We start from the raw sequence: 15,539 nt of genomic DNA, 5'->3' as shown, positions 1-15,539 counted from the left end.
TGCCAGACATATGCCCTAGGTGCAGTTTATTGTTGAAATACACTTCATTTCTGCTGCGCCATGATGGGAACCCCTATTGTTGAAATACACTTCAAAATGTGTTTGTATAAAGTGCAGAGAGGGAGTACTTCCGTGTGCCTGGGGAAATAAAAAGTAAATCTCTTTCGATCAGACAAGAGAGAAGGAGAGTATAGAATCCAAGTTTCTTGGGAGAAGCCAGAGCACACACAAGGCACAAGTCCTTTCATCTGGCATTGCAGATTATTTTGCCACCAATGGTATGCTTGAAGAATGTTATAGTTGCAATCTCATTGATCAGATGTCATAGAGTCTCTGATGCTATCCTATTCCAGCATGGGCTGGAATCCTGGCTGATGTAAGCAGCACTACAGCAAAGTGCTTAGGAACCTGGGCTATGGAGGCAGAGGGTACAGGTTTGAATCCTGCTTCTGCTACTTGCCAGCTGTGTGATCTGTGCAAGACGCTTAACTTCTCTGTGCTTCATTCCCTCATGTATAAAACGAGAATCATGACAGTAATGGTTTGCAGGGATGTTGTGGCAGATTTAGTGAGATTCAATGTGTAAAGCACTTGACGAGATTCTGGAACAGAGCAAGCACTATATGGAGGCGTTGGCTATTATTGGGTAAGGCCAGAGGAAGATTACCAGGGAACTAGTCAAGTCTCTGTCTATGACTCAGTCCTTTCCAGCATTTTTATCAATAGCTTGGATAAGGAAATTGAAGTCATTTGGATTTACAATCAGGTAAACATTTTACAATGGAGGAAATTATATATATGACGCATTCCAGAATCAAGATTCAAAATAACCATAAGAGAATGGAACAATCGGTAAAAAAGTAGCAGCATGTATTTATACAGGGATAAGTTTTAAATTCTTACATTTAAATCCAGAACATCATTCTCAGAGTGAAATGTTAGAAATGGGGGTGGGGGGGAGAGACCTACTTTAAAGAGTAGCATGTATAAAACAGTGTGGGGCAAGTAATTTTGATGAATTAGAAGTTCTGTGAGAGTCAATAGGGTTTTGTGGCTGCCCGATAGATAGATAGATAGATAGATAAGATAAATAAATAAATAAATGCCATGTCAGGCTTCATTAACTGAGTTTTAGTTTCTCGAATGAACAATGGCGGCAAAATATCCTCCCCTGCACAAGCAAGCTCTAAACACAGTAAGAAGAACTTCACAAGCAGTGAAAACAACTCTATGCCCAACAGCAATGGCCACATGGACTACAGGACACCTATGGCCTAAGGGTCAAGGACTCAGGTGCAAATCCTTACCCTGCTCCTCCCTGGCCATGTGACCTTAAGGGCTGTTTCTTCTCCCATAAAATTTAGATAAGGTGGTTTACCTTCCTACTGAGACCATAGTGCTAACCAAGATAAAGTTTTACTTTTAATGTGGTTAGAAAAAAAAATAGATATATACACACATACATATACGATAAAATTTGGCATTTTAAGGACACAATTTAATGGCATGAATTAAACTGACAATGATGTGGAACCATCATTATCTATTGCCAAATCTCTTCCATCATCTCAAATAGAAACTTTGTAACCATAAGCCAATGACTCTCCTTCTCCCTCTTCCTCTGGTGCCTGATAGATTCTCATCTACTTCCATCTTTATGAATGTGCCCATTCTAGGTCTATCCTCAAATGAACCATGGACGATTAACTGGGAATGAAGTGGAATGGGATGCTTCAAGGGAGGCGATGTCCACTGTCACCAGAGTTGCTAAAGTCGAGAATGGAGAGTATTTTCAAAACTGTGACAGGGGTTTACCTTGGGCTAGAATAAATGACTAGAAGGTGTCTCCCAGATGTGATACACTCTACATGTGTTAAAGGCTGATTCTGGCCCCATTTTAGCCAAGATGCCACTGAGGCAAGAACCCTTCAGTAAGTAGCCCAAGGTCATACACTGAGTCACGAAAAGAGCTATGGATAGAACTCAAGTCTCCTGACGCACAGCCCTGCCCTGCATTCCACCATCTGACGGTGCTGCACTCTGTGACCTACTTGTCCTGTGGTTCCTGTAGTTTTCCTCCCAAATGCCCTCGGGACTTTGTTTGATGGCTGCATAAACTATCTTAAATGAAAAGTGATTTAATAACATCAAATTCTTAACTCTACTGCCATGGTGACAAAAGCTGTTAGAAGATGAATTTGCAAGTATAAAAACACTTTGAAAACAGACCCCCGAATTTATATCCTAAGTAATGTACAGCCCCTTGGATGTCAGACTCTGAAAGAAGACTGAAAAGAATGCTATCCATATTCTAGAGCATACTGGAGAAGCCACAGCAATCACTGCTTTTCTTAAAAAAGTACAGATTTTGAGACCAAAGAGGGCTTTCAATTCTGATGTAATCTCTCTTAATATGGAACCAGACACAAATGTATACAGAAAAGACTCAATTTGGGTAAGATTCCAGATTCACTGTTTTGTTTTTTTTAAGACTCAAGATGTATCATTGGACTTAATGTTTAAAGAGAAAGTCCATATATTCCTTTAGGAAATAACTACAGAACCAGTCTCTTATTTAATGGTAGATTATAAGAAATATTTCTCAGAGTAAATAGAAAACAAAAGTAAAATCTCTCTTAAAAATTAGATTTTTATCAAATAAGTCTAATATTCAATTATTCAGTCAGAGGTCAATAAAATTTCCTTACAGAATTTATTCAAAACAGCACTTCCCATATTTCTGTGTACCTTTCCCCCCATTTGTATCCTAAGATGTCTGCCAATAAAGATGAGCTTTGTTTTCTTCAGTAATTTGTCTTATAAAAAAAAAAATTAAAGGAAAGCTTAGAAGCCAACAGAACAATTAAATTCAACCTATAAAAGTACTAAAAGAAATCTGGTTTTATGACTTCCTAAGTCCAAAACAAATGCAAAGACATAGCAAAAATCAATTACAAGTGACCAATTGTTTTTCAATGTATTGGTTGGTTATAAATATATTCAGAGACACATATATAAGCATGTAAGTGTTATTTGTCTCACAAAATAAGAAATCCAGAGGTAGGCGGTCTGGGGCAGGGATAGCTACTCAATGATGGTGCTGGAAAGCTGGCCTTTTCTATCTCTTTGCTCTACTCTTCATATGCCCATGTTCTGCACATCACCTCAAAATTGCAATATGGCTTTTGCACTTGTAACCTCAAGCCACATCTATCCACTTCTCAGGGCAAACACAGTAGATAGAGGAGGGCGTGGTACTTACATCAGGAATGCAAAAGCTTTCCTTGAACCCCCCAGAAGATGTTGCCTCCAGGGCCCAGGATAGAAAGCCAGAGTCGTACCATCTGTCTTCTTCTTAACCTGATCCCCTATCATGCATCAGGTGTCTCTCTAAGCCTGTGGATTCCACTTCTAAACAATCTCATGTCCATTCCCTCCTTTCCTTCTCCATTAATTCTGCCCTTGCCTAAGCTCTTCTCACCCCTTATTTGGACCAACATAATAATTTCCAAATTGTTTACCTTTCCTCCATGTTTGGGTCATAGCTAGTCTATCTTCCATGCCGTCACAAGATTGGTCTGCCTAAAACACAATGGGACTATGGCGCCTCCACTGACCACAGAACAAAGTTCAAAACCTTAGATTCAACCTCTTCTGGTGCATCTATCACTTTTCTCCTAATGCATTCTCCAGGTATGTGTAGCTCTCATGTTTCTTCCAGTACCCCATAACATTTCAAATCTTAATGCCTCTGAACATGCTTTATTTTCCCCGAAATTCCTTTCCCTAGCCTTTGTGTTTCTGGAAAATTCCTACTCAGGTTTTTTGGTTTTTTTGGTTTTTTCTTTTTTGCCTACTCAGTTTTTAAAAACTCACCTCAGACTTTCCTCTGTGAAGGCTTTTCTCTCTCTATCCTTATCTTCATTCAAGTAGGTCCAAACACTATACTGTGTGTGTGTGTGTGCGCGTGCGTGCGCGCGCATGTGTATAATTACGGCACTTTCTAAATTACATTCCAAATTGCTTATTTACATGTTGGTCTTTCAGAGTAGTCAGTGAGTTCTCTGAAGACAGAAACAAAGTCTTATTACCTCTGTTCACTGTTGCCTGGCATAAGGCACATGATTAACAACTGCTTGTTGAGTAAATGAAAGAGTAAATGACTGAAATGGCTGTAATTTTACGGATGAAATCTGGGGCACTAAAAAGGGCAACACCATGCTAGAAGCTGATAGCGATTCTGTGGCAGGAAGGTTTTGCAGCCCCTAAAACAACAGTGCTTATTTCATGGGAGAAGGTAAGTATTCAAACAAGTGAATTTTCCAAATAATTGTAGTTTAACCTTTTAAGCTGAATAAAAAATGAACACAAATATTAAAATGTAGTTGGTAAAATCTTTCTAAGAATGCATTACACATTTCTTTGCCTTTTAAGGAGGGTATATTGAACCAAATTTAACTTTTTTGATGACTCCGTGTCATCATCATGAAACTCAATTACTCTTGAGGTAGGAGGACTGTGCCTGCTCCTCCACTAAATGGCTCCAGACTATTAACCATTTAGTTCTTTGCTAACTGCCTTTCTTTTTCACCATTAGGATCTGATGGGGCATCTTCAGCTTTTGGAATGGTCAGAGAATCACAAAATCACAAAATGTGACAGCCACAAGGAATCTTAGAGATCCTTTAATCCGTCAATCTATCAAATGTTATAGCAAAGCCCTAAGTAAGTGAACATTCCTTTTCTAATCAATTGCTTTTAATCCATTTTAATAGCTTTCAAACTGTGTTCTAAAGAGCACTATGCTCAATTTTAGCTCAGGCCATTATGTTCATCTTTTTCTAAAATGCTAAGGGTAAGTTTTTTCTTTTCTTTCCTTTTCTTCTCTTTCTTTTTTTCGGCCACACCTGCAGCATATGGAAGCTCCTGAGCTGGGGTCGAGCCACAAGCACTATACAAGCAACGCCATGTAGTTATGTCGTGAGCCACAAGGAAAGTCCTGCTAAGGGTAAATTTAATTTGAAAATATGTACCACAGGACAAACATACTTTGAATGAACTTCAAAACTGGAATATGTTTGTTCAGTATCAGAAGTGCAACATATTTATTTTATTTAACAATAGAATCCCTTCTTTGCTATTTGTGTGTGTTCCACTGTTTCACTCTAATCAAATCTCTCTTATTTATTCATTCAACACCTCACTCAGCCTCCAATTGGTGAATAACCAGACTGTTCACTGATTAGCTGTTTCTATCCCAGGTGTTTGAAATTGACAGGGCAGGGAAAGAAAAGCACATACATTCACTAAGTATGTACTATGGTGCAGACATGATCCTTACAAAAAAAAAAAAAAAAACCAAAATTCACAAACCCTTATGATAGATAACATTATCCTCATTTTATAGAGGATAACGTTTTAGAGAGGATTTACCTTAGGTCACATAGTTAATAATGTAAACCCAGATGCCTGATGTCACATGCTTGCTGCCTTAAGAAATTCATAATCTACAAAAGGAGAAAGGTACATAATCAACTAACTCTCTAACAGCGTAATAAAAGAAACCACAGCCGTGCAGGAGCTCAGAAGAGGAAGTAATTGATTATACCTGAAAAAGTGAGAGAAGGTTACACAGTGGCCTGAGAGGCCAATCTTATTAATAGTAATAAAAATAATAATAGCAAATACTTTGTAGTAATTACTATGTGTTAGGCACGGGCTGTCTCATTGATCACCTTACAATAACCTTTTTGCTTCTCTCCTCTACAAAGGGAGCTGAGGCACAGGTAGGTCAGAGTAATATACCCAAGACCACTACAAAGTGGTGAGGGCTTCCAGGGTTCTTTCTAGAACCACTGGGATGTGCTAATTCCTAGAAGCGGGAAAAGGGCAAGGTGTCCCCGAGTGGGGGAAGAGGAGAGAGACAGGGGCAAAGGTATGGATGTGGGTGAGAAACAGAGAGGAATCTGAGGTTACTGGAGCAGCTGGACTGAAGAGTGAAGACATTTAAATCAGGTCGTGTCCACACTCCCCATCGCTGGCTGCTGACTGCATTGAAGAGAAACGTAAGCCCTCCCTACTCTCTCCAATGTCAACACTCACCACTTTCCTTCTGCCTCACGGCTCCCCTGTCACGGCCATCCAGTTCCTAAGACTCACTAACCTCTTTCTTTTTTTCCTTTTCTTTTTTTTTGGGGGGGGGCGGGGAGGGGCTGCACCCACAGCACGTGAATGTTCCCAGGCTCGGGGTCAAATCCGAGCTACAGCTGCTGGCCTACACCACAGCCTCAGCGACTCAGGATCCGAGCCACATCTCAAGACAGCTCACGGTAACTGGATCCTTAACCCACTGAGCGAGGCCAGGGATTGAACCTGCATCCTCATGGATACTAGTCGGATTCGTTTCCGCTGTGCCACAATGGGAACTCCCTCACCAACCTCTTACTTGCCTCAAAACCTTTGCACATGGAAGGGTCTCATTTTGAAATACTGTTTCCCTCACTTTTTATCCAGCTAAGTCTTGAAAATTCTCTAGTCTCCACCTAATTATGTTACACAGGCCTCCAAAATTCCCCACCTTGTTATAATATCTCATAGCAGCACCCCTGGATTTTCCTTCAGAGCATTTACCCCACTTTGTAATTATCTATCTAATGGTGTAACAATAGACTACAAGCTACGTGAAGCCCCTATCACATCTGGTTTTTTTCCCAGCTGTTTTTATGTCTCATTTAAAAAAATCTTTTTATTATAGTTGATTTACAATGTTCTGTCAATTTCAGCTATAAAGCAAAATGGCAGTCACACATATATAGATATATATTCCTTTTCTCACATTATCCTCCGTGTTCCATCATAAGTGACTAGATATAGTTCCCTGTGCTATACAGCAGGATCTCATTGCTTACCCACTCCAAACGCAACAGTTTGCATCTACTAACCCCAAACTCTTAGTCCACCCCACTCCCTCCCCCTCTCCCTTGGCGACCACAAGTCTGCTCTCCATGTCCATCTGTTTTGGTTTTGTTTCCTCATGACAGATACATGAACAGCGAAAGCTGCAACTGGAATTGGAAGGGCATGGTCTTTGGACAATAGGAAGGCAGAAAAATTTAATCAGGGATTGTGACAAAATCAAATACAGACCTAAACAGAGTATAATAAACCTAGTGCAATGTAGGTGATGGAAGAGAGAAAGGCTAAGACTAAAAGACCAGTTGAGAGTCACTTCAACAATCCAGATGAGAAACAGGGAGGGCCTCAACCAAAGGAACGCACTCAAGACCTCACAGGTGGTCTGGCTGGATTTGTTCATTTGACAACTGTGTGTGTTTGTGTGTGTGTGTGTGTGTGAGAGAGAGAGAGAGAGAGAGAGAGAGAGAGAGAGAGAGAGAGAGTCTGCTCTATGCATTCTGTGAGCTATTATCCACTCAATATGATAAAGTATTAAAAATAAACCTGTATAGAAAAATACTATGTCCGAAGAGGAAAAGTTCAAAAATAAAGACTGATCATTCTTCTTGGCCCTTAGAAAGAACAGGAATTAAGGAATGAGTAACCATTTTCCAGAGACACGCCCTCTTCAAGGGGAAGCCTGCTAAGGCAAAGAGGAAGACACTTGTATGGAAAGAGCGAGGCTACAGAGATGCTTTCTAGTAATGGAATGAGGATTTCAAAATAAATGAGGTAAGGAGGGTTATTTGGGTATTGCTAAGAAAGGATAAGCCAAGGAAAGACTAAGAGACAAACATGGTGTAGGGAGGGTAAGAGTGACCTCACTACACCAACAAGCATAAAACAGAAATCTACACATTGCATGGAGCTTGTGAGCCTTGAGGTTGAGGGAAGAAAAGCGCCAAAAGGTTGTACAGGAAGATCATGAATGAAGCCAGTCAGGGACAGGTTCCACAGAGCCCTTGGAGGGAAGTCATCACAGCAACGCCTCCATGGGGTCCTTCTGGGGTGTAGAAGGAGGCGGGGAGTGCATGCGGACTTTCCTTCCATGGCAGGCATGGCTGCTGGTGTCTGCTCCACCACTGCGGATTCTATTCCTGAGAATAACTCACCCAAATAAGGCTTCACCAATGGAAAAGCTAAGACTCCAATCATCTTTGTCTTCGATTTTTAAGATAACACCCTTTTCCTGAAAATGGAAACTTCTTGGTACCTAGTCTCCCTAATTTCCTGCATTTGAGTGAAATCTAAAGGTTACTTTAAATATAAAGTTCATCTTATCAAGAGCATCTGGGAGTCTCTACAGTAAGCCTATTTTTATTTCATATTTAGCAGTAGTAAAAAGTATACTAAGAGTAGATGGCACCAAGGAGCTGCCATTTTTCACACCTCCAACCAGCACTCTTGTTTCCTCTTGCAAATGTCATGGTAAAAGAGCCAAACTCCAAACTTCTGTTTTCCTGAAGTCACTTGAAATCATGTCTTGAGTGCTTCTGAGATGTGACAGACCACCCCCACTTTTATCTACACCCCAAGAGTTTGAAAATGGGACAGCAAAGTGATGGATAGGGAATGGGTATTCTGAAGGAGGAGTGATGGGCCTGAATGTACCACTACTAAAGGGAACACCATTGACACATGATGCAGTGTTAGCTATTCTCAGATGGTTCTCACTATTCCAGGAAATCGTCCTTCCTGATTGGGTACTGAGGATATTGAGTCCATGCCCTAAGAGGAGGCAACCTTAGTTGGAAGAAGCAGCCTTTAGAAAACTCAGTGCCCGAGGGGGGCTGAGGGGAAGTTATTAAGATGACCACTACCTGGGCAGGACAGCCTGTGGGATGGGGCTACCATCTGCTTCTACCTGCAAGCTCAAGGTCAACCACATTCAGAAACCAGCCCCTGGTCCAGGGCTGGAGGTGGAAATATCACCTGGTTCAGACAGAAGCAGGTTCAGCATCAAACTGTCTTGACTGCTGCTGCGAGTCCCTGTTGCTGAGCTCCCACATAACTTTTTTTTTTAATTTTTAGCTTTGGAAATTCCCAGGCTAGGGATCGAACCTGTGCCACAGCTGCGACTAGAACCACAGCAGTGACAATGCCAGCTGCTGAGCCACAGGAAAACTCCTTCCAGTTAACCTTTTATTCCATTCTATCTCGTTTTCTTGAAGGCGTGTTCCCTTTTTGCCTAATTTACTGTCATCGATGTTTCCTTCTTCCTCTGCAGTTTTCGCTGGAAACCCATCTCATTGCTCTGAATCCATTCCTGCTTCCCTCTCAATTACTCGTTACTTCACCAAACTTTTTTTTCCAGTTATGGCAAACTTTTTGAAAAAGTAGTCTGTACTTAGTGAAGCCTGCACAGTTTCACTCAGCTTAATAGAAAATGACTTTTGACCCTGAGCTCTAAGACGGTACCCAATGTCACAAGATCACTTACACACACCTAATTCCCCAGACTGATGACTTCTCAGTAGTCTGTCTTGATGACCTCCTTTCTGCTTAAAACATCCCCCCCCCCACAAGACACTATTCTCTTTTGACTTCTCAACATCTGGCCACCCTTTCCCCATAACCTCTTCCTGTGACGTAAACCTAAAGGATCCCAAGATTCTGTCAACATTTCTCTCCTCTCTCCACCTGCTCCCGTATGCATTCTTCCTCTTTGCTTCACCTACAGCTTGTAATTTCCACATTGGTAAAACACTGACCCTGACCTCCTGCTCCTGAACCAAAAGTCTGTGCTTCTCACTCTTTCAAGTATCTTCTGGACAATCTTAGGGGGCCCTCAAATTCAGTACAGTTAGAGCTAGTCTACCCTATCCTCCACTCAGTCAAACTTGGCACCTCCCTTTTCCTCATCACTCTCATGGCCATTAAGTTCTGTTGACTGTACCTCGAAATGTCTTTCTGATGGGCCCCTTCGTGAGCCACTGCCAGGACCACTGCTCTCCTTGAAACCCTCAAAATGCTTTAATGGGACAAGCAGAATGGTTAATAGAAGGAAATTAACTGGATTCCAGTTTTATCACCTGAAGGCTTCAAATGGCATCTTTAAGACTGATTTCTCAACCTGTCAAGTGGGGCTGGTATTTAGATTATAACAAATCTGGTGATCTAAACAAAATGTTATTCACAATGGTTGGCACATGGTAAACACTCAAAAATGTTACATGTTTCACCCACTCAGTACTCTCCGTACTCCCCCCATCTCTGAGCTGGAGCTCCTTGCCTTTCACTCATCTTTCTTCTCCAATATACAGTCAACTCTCACACCAGTTACTTTCTAAATCTGAGATCTGCTTGTGTCAGGCTTTAGTTAAAAAAAGAAAGAAAGAAAAAACTTTTCACAAATTTTCTCTGCCCATACCACCTCCTTAGTATGGTATTCATGACCCTTTAGAGATCTAACTCCAACCAACTTTTCCAGCTTAGAAACTCACCACTCCTTATTATATAACTGATATACCTAATGTAACTGACATTGTCAAGCTTGGTTTCTTTATTGCAGCCACCCCATCTTTAAGGCTTTCCTCCCTTTCATTTCTAGCTGATGAAGTCATCTGCATAAGCCTCTCTTTCTCCCAATAAAGTAATTCCTTGGAAGCACAGAACCCTTATTATTCTGGCACAATGCATTCATTGATTCAGTCATTCACCACATATTTTTAAACTGAGAACCAGGCTTCGTGCTCAGTGCTAGGGATATAGAGCCAAAGCAGAGTCAGCCCACGCCATGAACCAGTAGACAGTTTGGTTGGGAAGATGGGCATACAAATAAGTCCAGTATATGGTGACAGGTTAGAGCACAGCACAGTGGTTCTTGATCTTGGTTGCATATTAGAATCCCTGGAATCAATTTGTTAAATCCATTTTTTAATGCTAATGCCTAGGTTGATCCACCAATGATTCTAACTGAATTTATATATATATATATTTTTAATTTATATTATATATGTGTGTGTGTGTGTATAATTTATATTATATATGTGTGTATTTTTTAGGGCTGCAGGTGTGGCATATGAAAGTTCCCAAGCTAGGGGTTGAATTAGAGCTGCAGCTGCCAGCCTACACCACAGCCACAAAAATGCCAGATCCAAGCCGCATCTGCAACCTATGCTGCAGGTCACAGCAACGCCAGATCCTTAACCCACTGAGCAAGGCCAGGGATCAAACCCGCATTCTCGTGGATACTAGGCGGGTTCGTTTCCACTGAGTCACAACGGAAACTCCTGTGATGTGTTTTTTTAAAAGCTCTTCTGGTACAGTTATGACGGTGAGGGTTGCAAACCTCTGGGAGAGAGCTCTGTGTAGATCATGGGAGATACACCTTGTAGCTGATGGCCCTTTTGGTTGTTACACAAATTCTGTTCCCCTTCTATACAACCTCCCTCCGCATGACTTCGGGGACACTGCCTTATTCTGATCTCAGAGACAGCTTCTGATTGCTCTTTCTTGTGAGATTTAGATGCAAACAAGGAAACTTTTTCTAAACAAGGATACCTGAGAGGCTGGCTATGGGAAGCTGGGAAAAGGTTTCCTAACCTCAAGAAAAATATACCAGGAGGGATAGGTCGCTGTCTTTTTTTTTTTTTTTTTTTTTTGTCTTTTTGCCTTATCTTGAGCTGCTCCCATGGCATATGGAGGTTCCCAGGCTAGGGGTCCAATCAGAGCTGTAGCCACTGGCCTATGCCAGAGCCACGGCAATGCAGATCTGAGCTGCGTCTGCAACCTACACCACAGCTCACAACAATGCCAGATCCTTAACCCACTGAGCAAGGCCAGGGATCGAACCCGAAACCTCATGGTTCCTGGTCGGATTCGTTAACCACTGAGCCACGATGGGAACTCCATACCAGGAGGGATAGGTTGCTTTCTGGCTTTGGATATTGCTGTGCCTGGCTATGACATCTGGAACCACAGCCACCATATTGTATCCATGAGGGGAGCCACCCAGAGGTAAAACTGAGATGTAGAAAGGAGCAGCATTCTTAATGATGTTAAGGCACTGTATCAAACTACCCTACTACTGGTCCACCTGTGCATTCTTGAATGCATGAAATAATCAATTTCTGAATTATTATGCTACTTTGAGTCAGTTTTCTGTTGTCCTGCAGCAGATGGCATCCTAAGTGGTATACAAATAAATCAAACTTGAAGATCAAGGGAAGCCATCCAGAGATGGTAATATCAGAGGCGAAGGCAGAACAAGGCAGTCAAGAAGCAGGAGAAGCAAATTAAAACACATGGCAATAAACATATAAGATATTCTTGGAACTTCATATGGATAAGAGTGGCTATTGAACAGACTATAAGCATGGAGATAAAGCTGGAGAGGAGGGCATCTGGGGTGGGAGCTTGAGGAGGCTTGCATGCTGTGAACTGGATGAAATGTGGCCACAAAACCTTTGTGGCTTCTTCTGGCAGGAAGCCGAGTCTATTTCAACCTCCTGTGAATCTGATCAGCCTCATGATTTGCTCTGACTGGTAGAACATGTCCAAAGGGATGTTACGTGAGCTCCAGAGACAAGGTCTGGCTCTCTTTACGTGCTCTCCTGAGGCTGCCGTATTGTGAGGAAGGCAGTCCTGCCTGCTGGGGGATGAGAGGCCAGGTGGAAGAGGAAGGAGTGCGCTTCAGCTGAGCTGGCACCATGTGCTGGGCATGAGGGAGGAGGCCACCGTGGACCACGTGGCAAGTCCCCCCATCATCTGACTGCACCTGAGCCCAGGAAGGACCAGCAGATGAATCTCCTAGCCAACCCACAGAATCATTAAAAATAAGAAATCACTGTTGCAGAAGGTGACTAGGTTTAGGGTGGTTTGTTACACAACAACAGATACTGGATACACAGGCCATGCCAAGATGTTTGGACTTTACTCTGAAGACTATGAGGAGTAACCTGATCGGACTCATGTTTTAGAAAGATCGCTTTGGCAGTGATGTGCAGAATACTTTGGACAGGGATTGGGGTGCAGGGCAAGGGTAGAAGAACTGGTTAAAGGACTGTTATGCTAATAGGGCTGAGCAACAGTGTGAATCTGAACAAAAACAGGGGCAAGGGAAGGCAGAGAGGAGTTAATGCAGGCATGAAATTAATGGGATGGTGCATATAGATTATGAAGTGTCAAGGAGAAAAGTGAGCTAAGAATTAGTCCAAGTTTCTGGACTAGGTAAATGAGTGGACGACAGTACCATTCACTAAGAGAGAGGCTATGGGAGGAAGAGAAAGTCAGACAGAACTGCGGAACAGCAAGCAGTTGAGAATACTGGATAAATGCTTGATGAACAAATTACTGTGAACAATCTGGGTGGCACTGAAATATCCTGGTGCAAGGAGCCACTGCTATGTGGCATGACTTGAGTTTTAAGTCAATTACAGTTTTCATGGTGTGAACTCCTTTCATGGACACTTCATCAGGACACAAAGGGGAAAAAACGGTAAGATTTGATGTCTTCCAAAATGCTGATCAATCTGCATATTGTCCATTGCATTAATCGCCAATTCTCAGGGAACATTTCCAGTGTACAATGTTCCTACCTAAAGGCACTTTCTTAGTGGAGCCAGAGGGTAAACTCTATGGCACAAGTTCTTTTTTTTGGCCACAGATTCTCGACATGCCTCCCATCTTGTAGAGCAAGGAGGGGCTTCTCCAACTTGATGCCAGAAAGAGCGAGACCATCTCCATCTCAGATACTTTGTCAAGCGTGCACAATTTATGATTTACTAATACAACACCTACGGAGGCTACAAACAGCTTTAATATGCACATGTAAACATTGGCTTACCTTTGAAATTGATTAAAATAGCAAGTAAATGGCTGGGAACCAATCTCATCTTTCCAGTACTGTTGCCAATTCATGACACTTTCCAAGTTCTTCTGATTTTCTCTCTTACAGGGAGGGATATAGGAGCACTAACAAAATAGAACACAGAAAGTAAACCTATTATTCTACAGAACATTGAAATACAGTCCTTTTTTTTTAATAGAGAGATGGCATTATGCTGATAGGAAATCTAATTCTGACCTACTTAATTTCTAATTTAACCAAATTGAAATTGCTAAGCTATTTCAGATTTCTAATTTGGCGCAATTACAGAAAGTATTCCAATAACAAAAAAATAGGCCCCAAATAACTTTCAGTCATTATAGTCTAAAGATACTTTATAAACAATTAGTTACAACCTATAAGCAAACCGAAAGCATAATATACTCTGTCTTTGAGGGCCTGTCCATCAACAAAGGGAAGCAACACAAAAGGTCGTTTTCATCCTCAATTTCTAATGGACCTTGATATTTTCCTCTCCTACTATTAATTAACAAATAAAGCATGTAGCTCTGCTCAGATATTGCTCTCAACCACTGAAACTCCAGTTTTCTTGCTTGCTTTTTAGGGCCTCACCTGTGGCATTTGGAGGTTCCCAGGCTAGGGGTCCAATCAGAGCTACAGCTGCCAGCCTACACCACAGCCACAGCAACGCCGGATCCTTAACCCAATGGGCAAGCCCAGGGATTGAACCTGCATCCTCATGGATCCTAGCCGGGTTTGTTAACTGTCTTTTTGCCTTTTTTTTTTTTTTTTTTTTTGTCTTTTTGTCTTTTTGCCTTTTTTTTTGTCTTTTTGCCTTTTCTGGCACCGCTCCCGGGAATATGGAGGTTCCCAGGCTAGGGGTCTAATCAGAGCTGTAGCCACCGGCCTAAGCCAAAGCCACAGCAACAAGGGATCCAAGCCGTGTCTGCGGCCTACACCACAGCTCATGGCAACGCCGGATCCTTAACCCACCGAGCAAGGCTAGGGATTGAACCCACAACCTCATGGTTCTTAGTCGGATTCGTTAACCACTGAGCCATGATGGGACCTCCTAAGAGCTGATATTTCTTTCAGCTCTACAACTGGAACTAGAGTCTGGTGCTTCATCTCATTCTGCTCTCAGATGTTTAACCAAGGTGTTTCAGTATTAGCAAACAAGAAAAAATCCATTATCTTTACAGCATCATTTGAGCCGCATTATTTTAGAGCATATATTTTGTCAATACCTTCTCACCATCTTCTGGTAAAATACAAACTTTTGAGTACTATGTACAAAGTTCTCCATGATCTCGCCTCTGCCTGTCCCCATCCTCATTTGAAGCTGGCATGCAGTTGCACAGAAGAAGCACTTGTTCCCAAGTCTGCCATGTGCTATCACACCTGTCCGCCTGGCACATGCGGCTCTCTCTCCTTGCAGTGCCTCAGCCCCCTTCTTTCAAGTTGCAGTTCTTCGCATCTGTTTGGGGGAGCCTTCTCTTTCATCCTCTACAGTTAAGTCCCCCTTATTTGCGCTGCCACAGATGTTCCACCTGAAACTACTGCAGCTAGACTCACTCAGTAGCGTGCTAGTCTGTTTTACGTCCGCCTCCCCAGTTTGAGGGCAAGTTGGGACGAGGGCTATTTTTCTCTTCTGTAACTTTACACTTAGGACTATACCTGGTAACACTGAAGTTTCAGAAATGTTCATAGAATTAATTAAAAATAACACACAGAGATACGTTTTTATTCAAGATGATGGAGCTTTCTTCACAGTGGTTAAACATTTTAAAAACAA

The 15,539-nt window shown here is 42.0% G+C and overlaps 1 protein-coding gene across 1 annotated transcript in view; it reads right to left on the bottom strand.

Moving 5' to 3' along the window:
• Nucleotides 1-15,539, bottom strand: part of KCNMB4 (potassium calcium-activated channel subfamily M regulatory beta subunit 4) — a 72,252-nt gene that overhangs the window by 29,723 nt on the left and 26,990 nt on the right. The window contains exon 2 of the mRNA XM_021091986.1: nucleotides 13,742-13,869. Within this exon, the coding sequence (XP_020947645.1) occupies nucleotides 13,742-13,869 (128 nt within the window). The remainder of the gene's footprint in view (nucleotides 1-13,741; nucleotides 13,870-15,539) is intronic.

This window comes from Sus scrofa, chromosome 5 (assembly GCF_000003025.6).
Source record: "Sus scrofa isolate TJ Tabasco breed Duroc chromosome 5, Sscrofa11.1, whole genome shotgun sequence".
In the NCBI taxonomy this organism is placed as follows: Eukaryota; Metazoa; Chordata; class Mammalia; order Artiodactyla; family Suidae; genus Sus; species Sus scrofa.
This window is presented reverse-complemented; position numbering and strand designations above follow the sequence as displayed.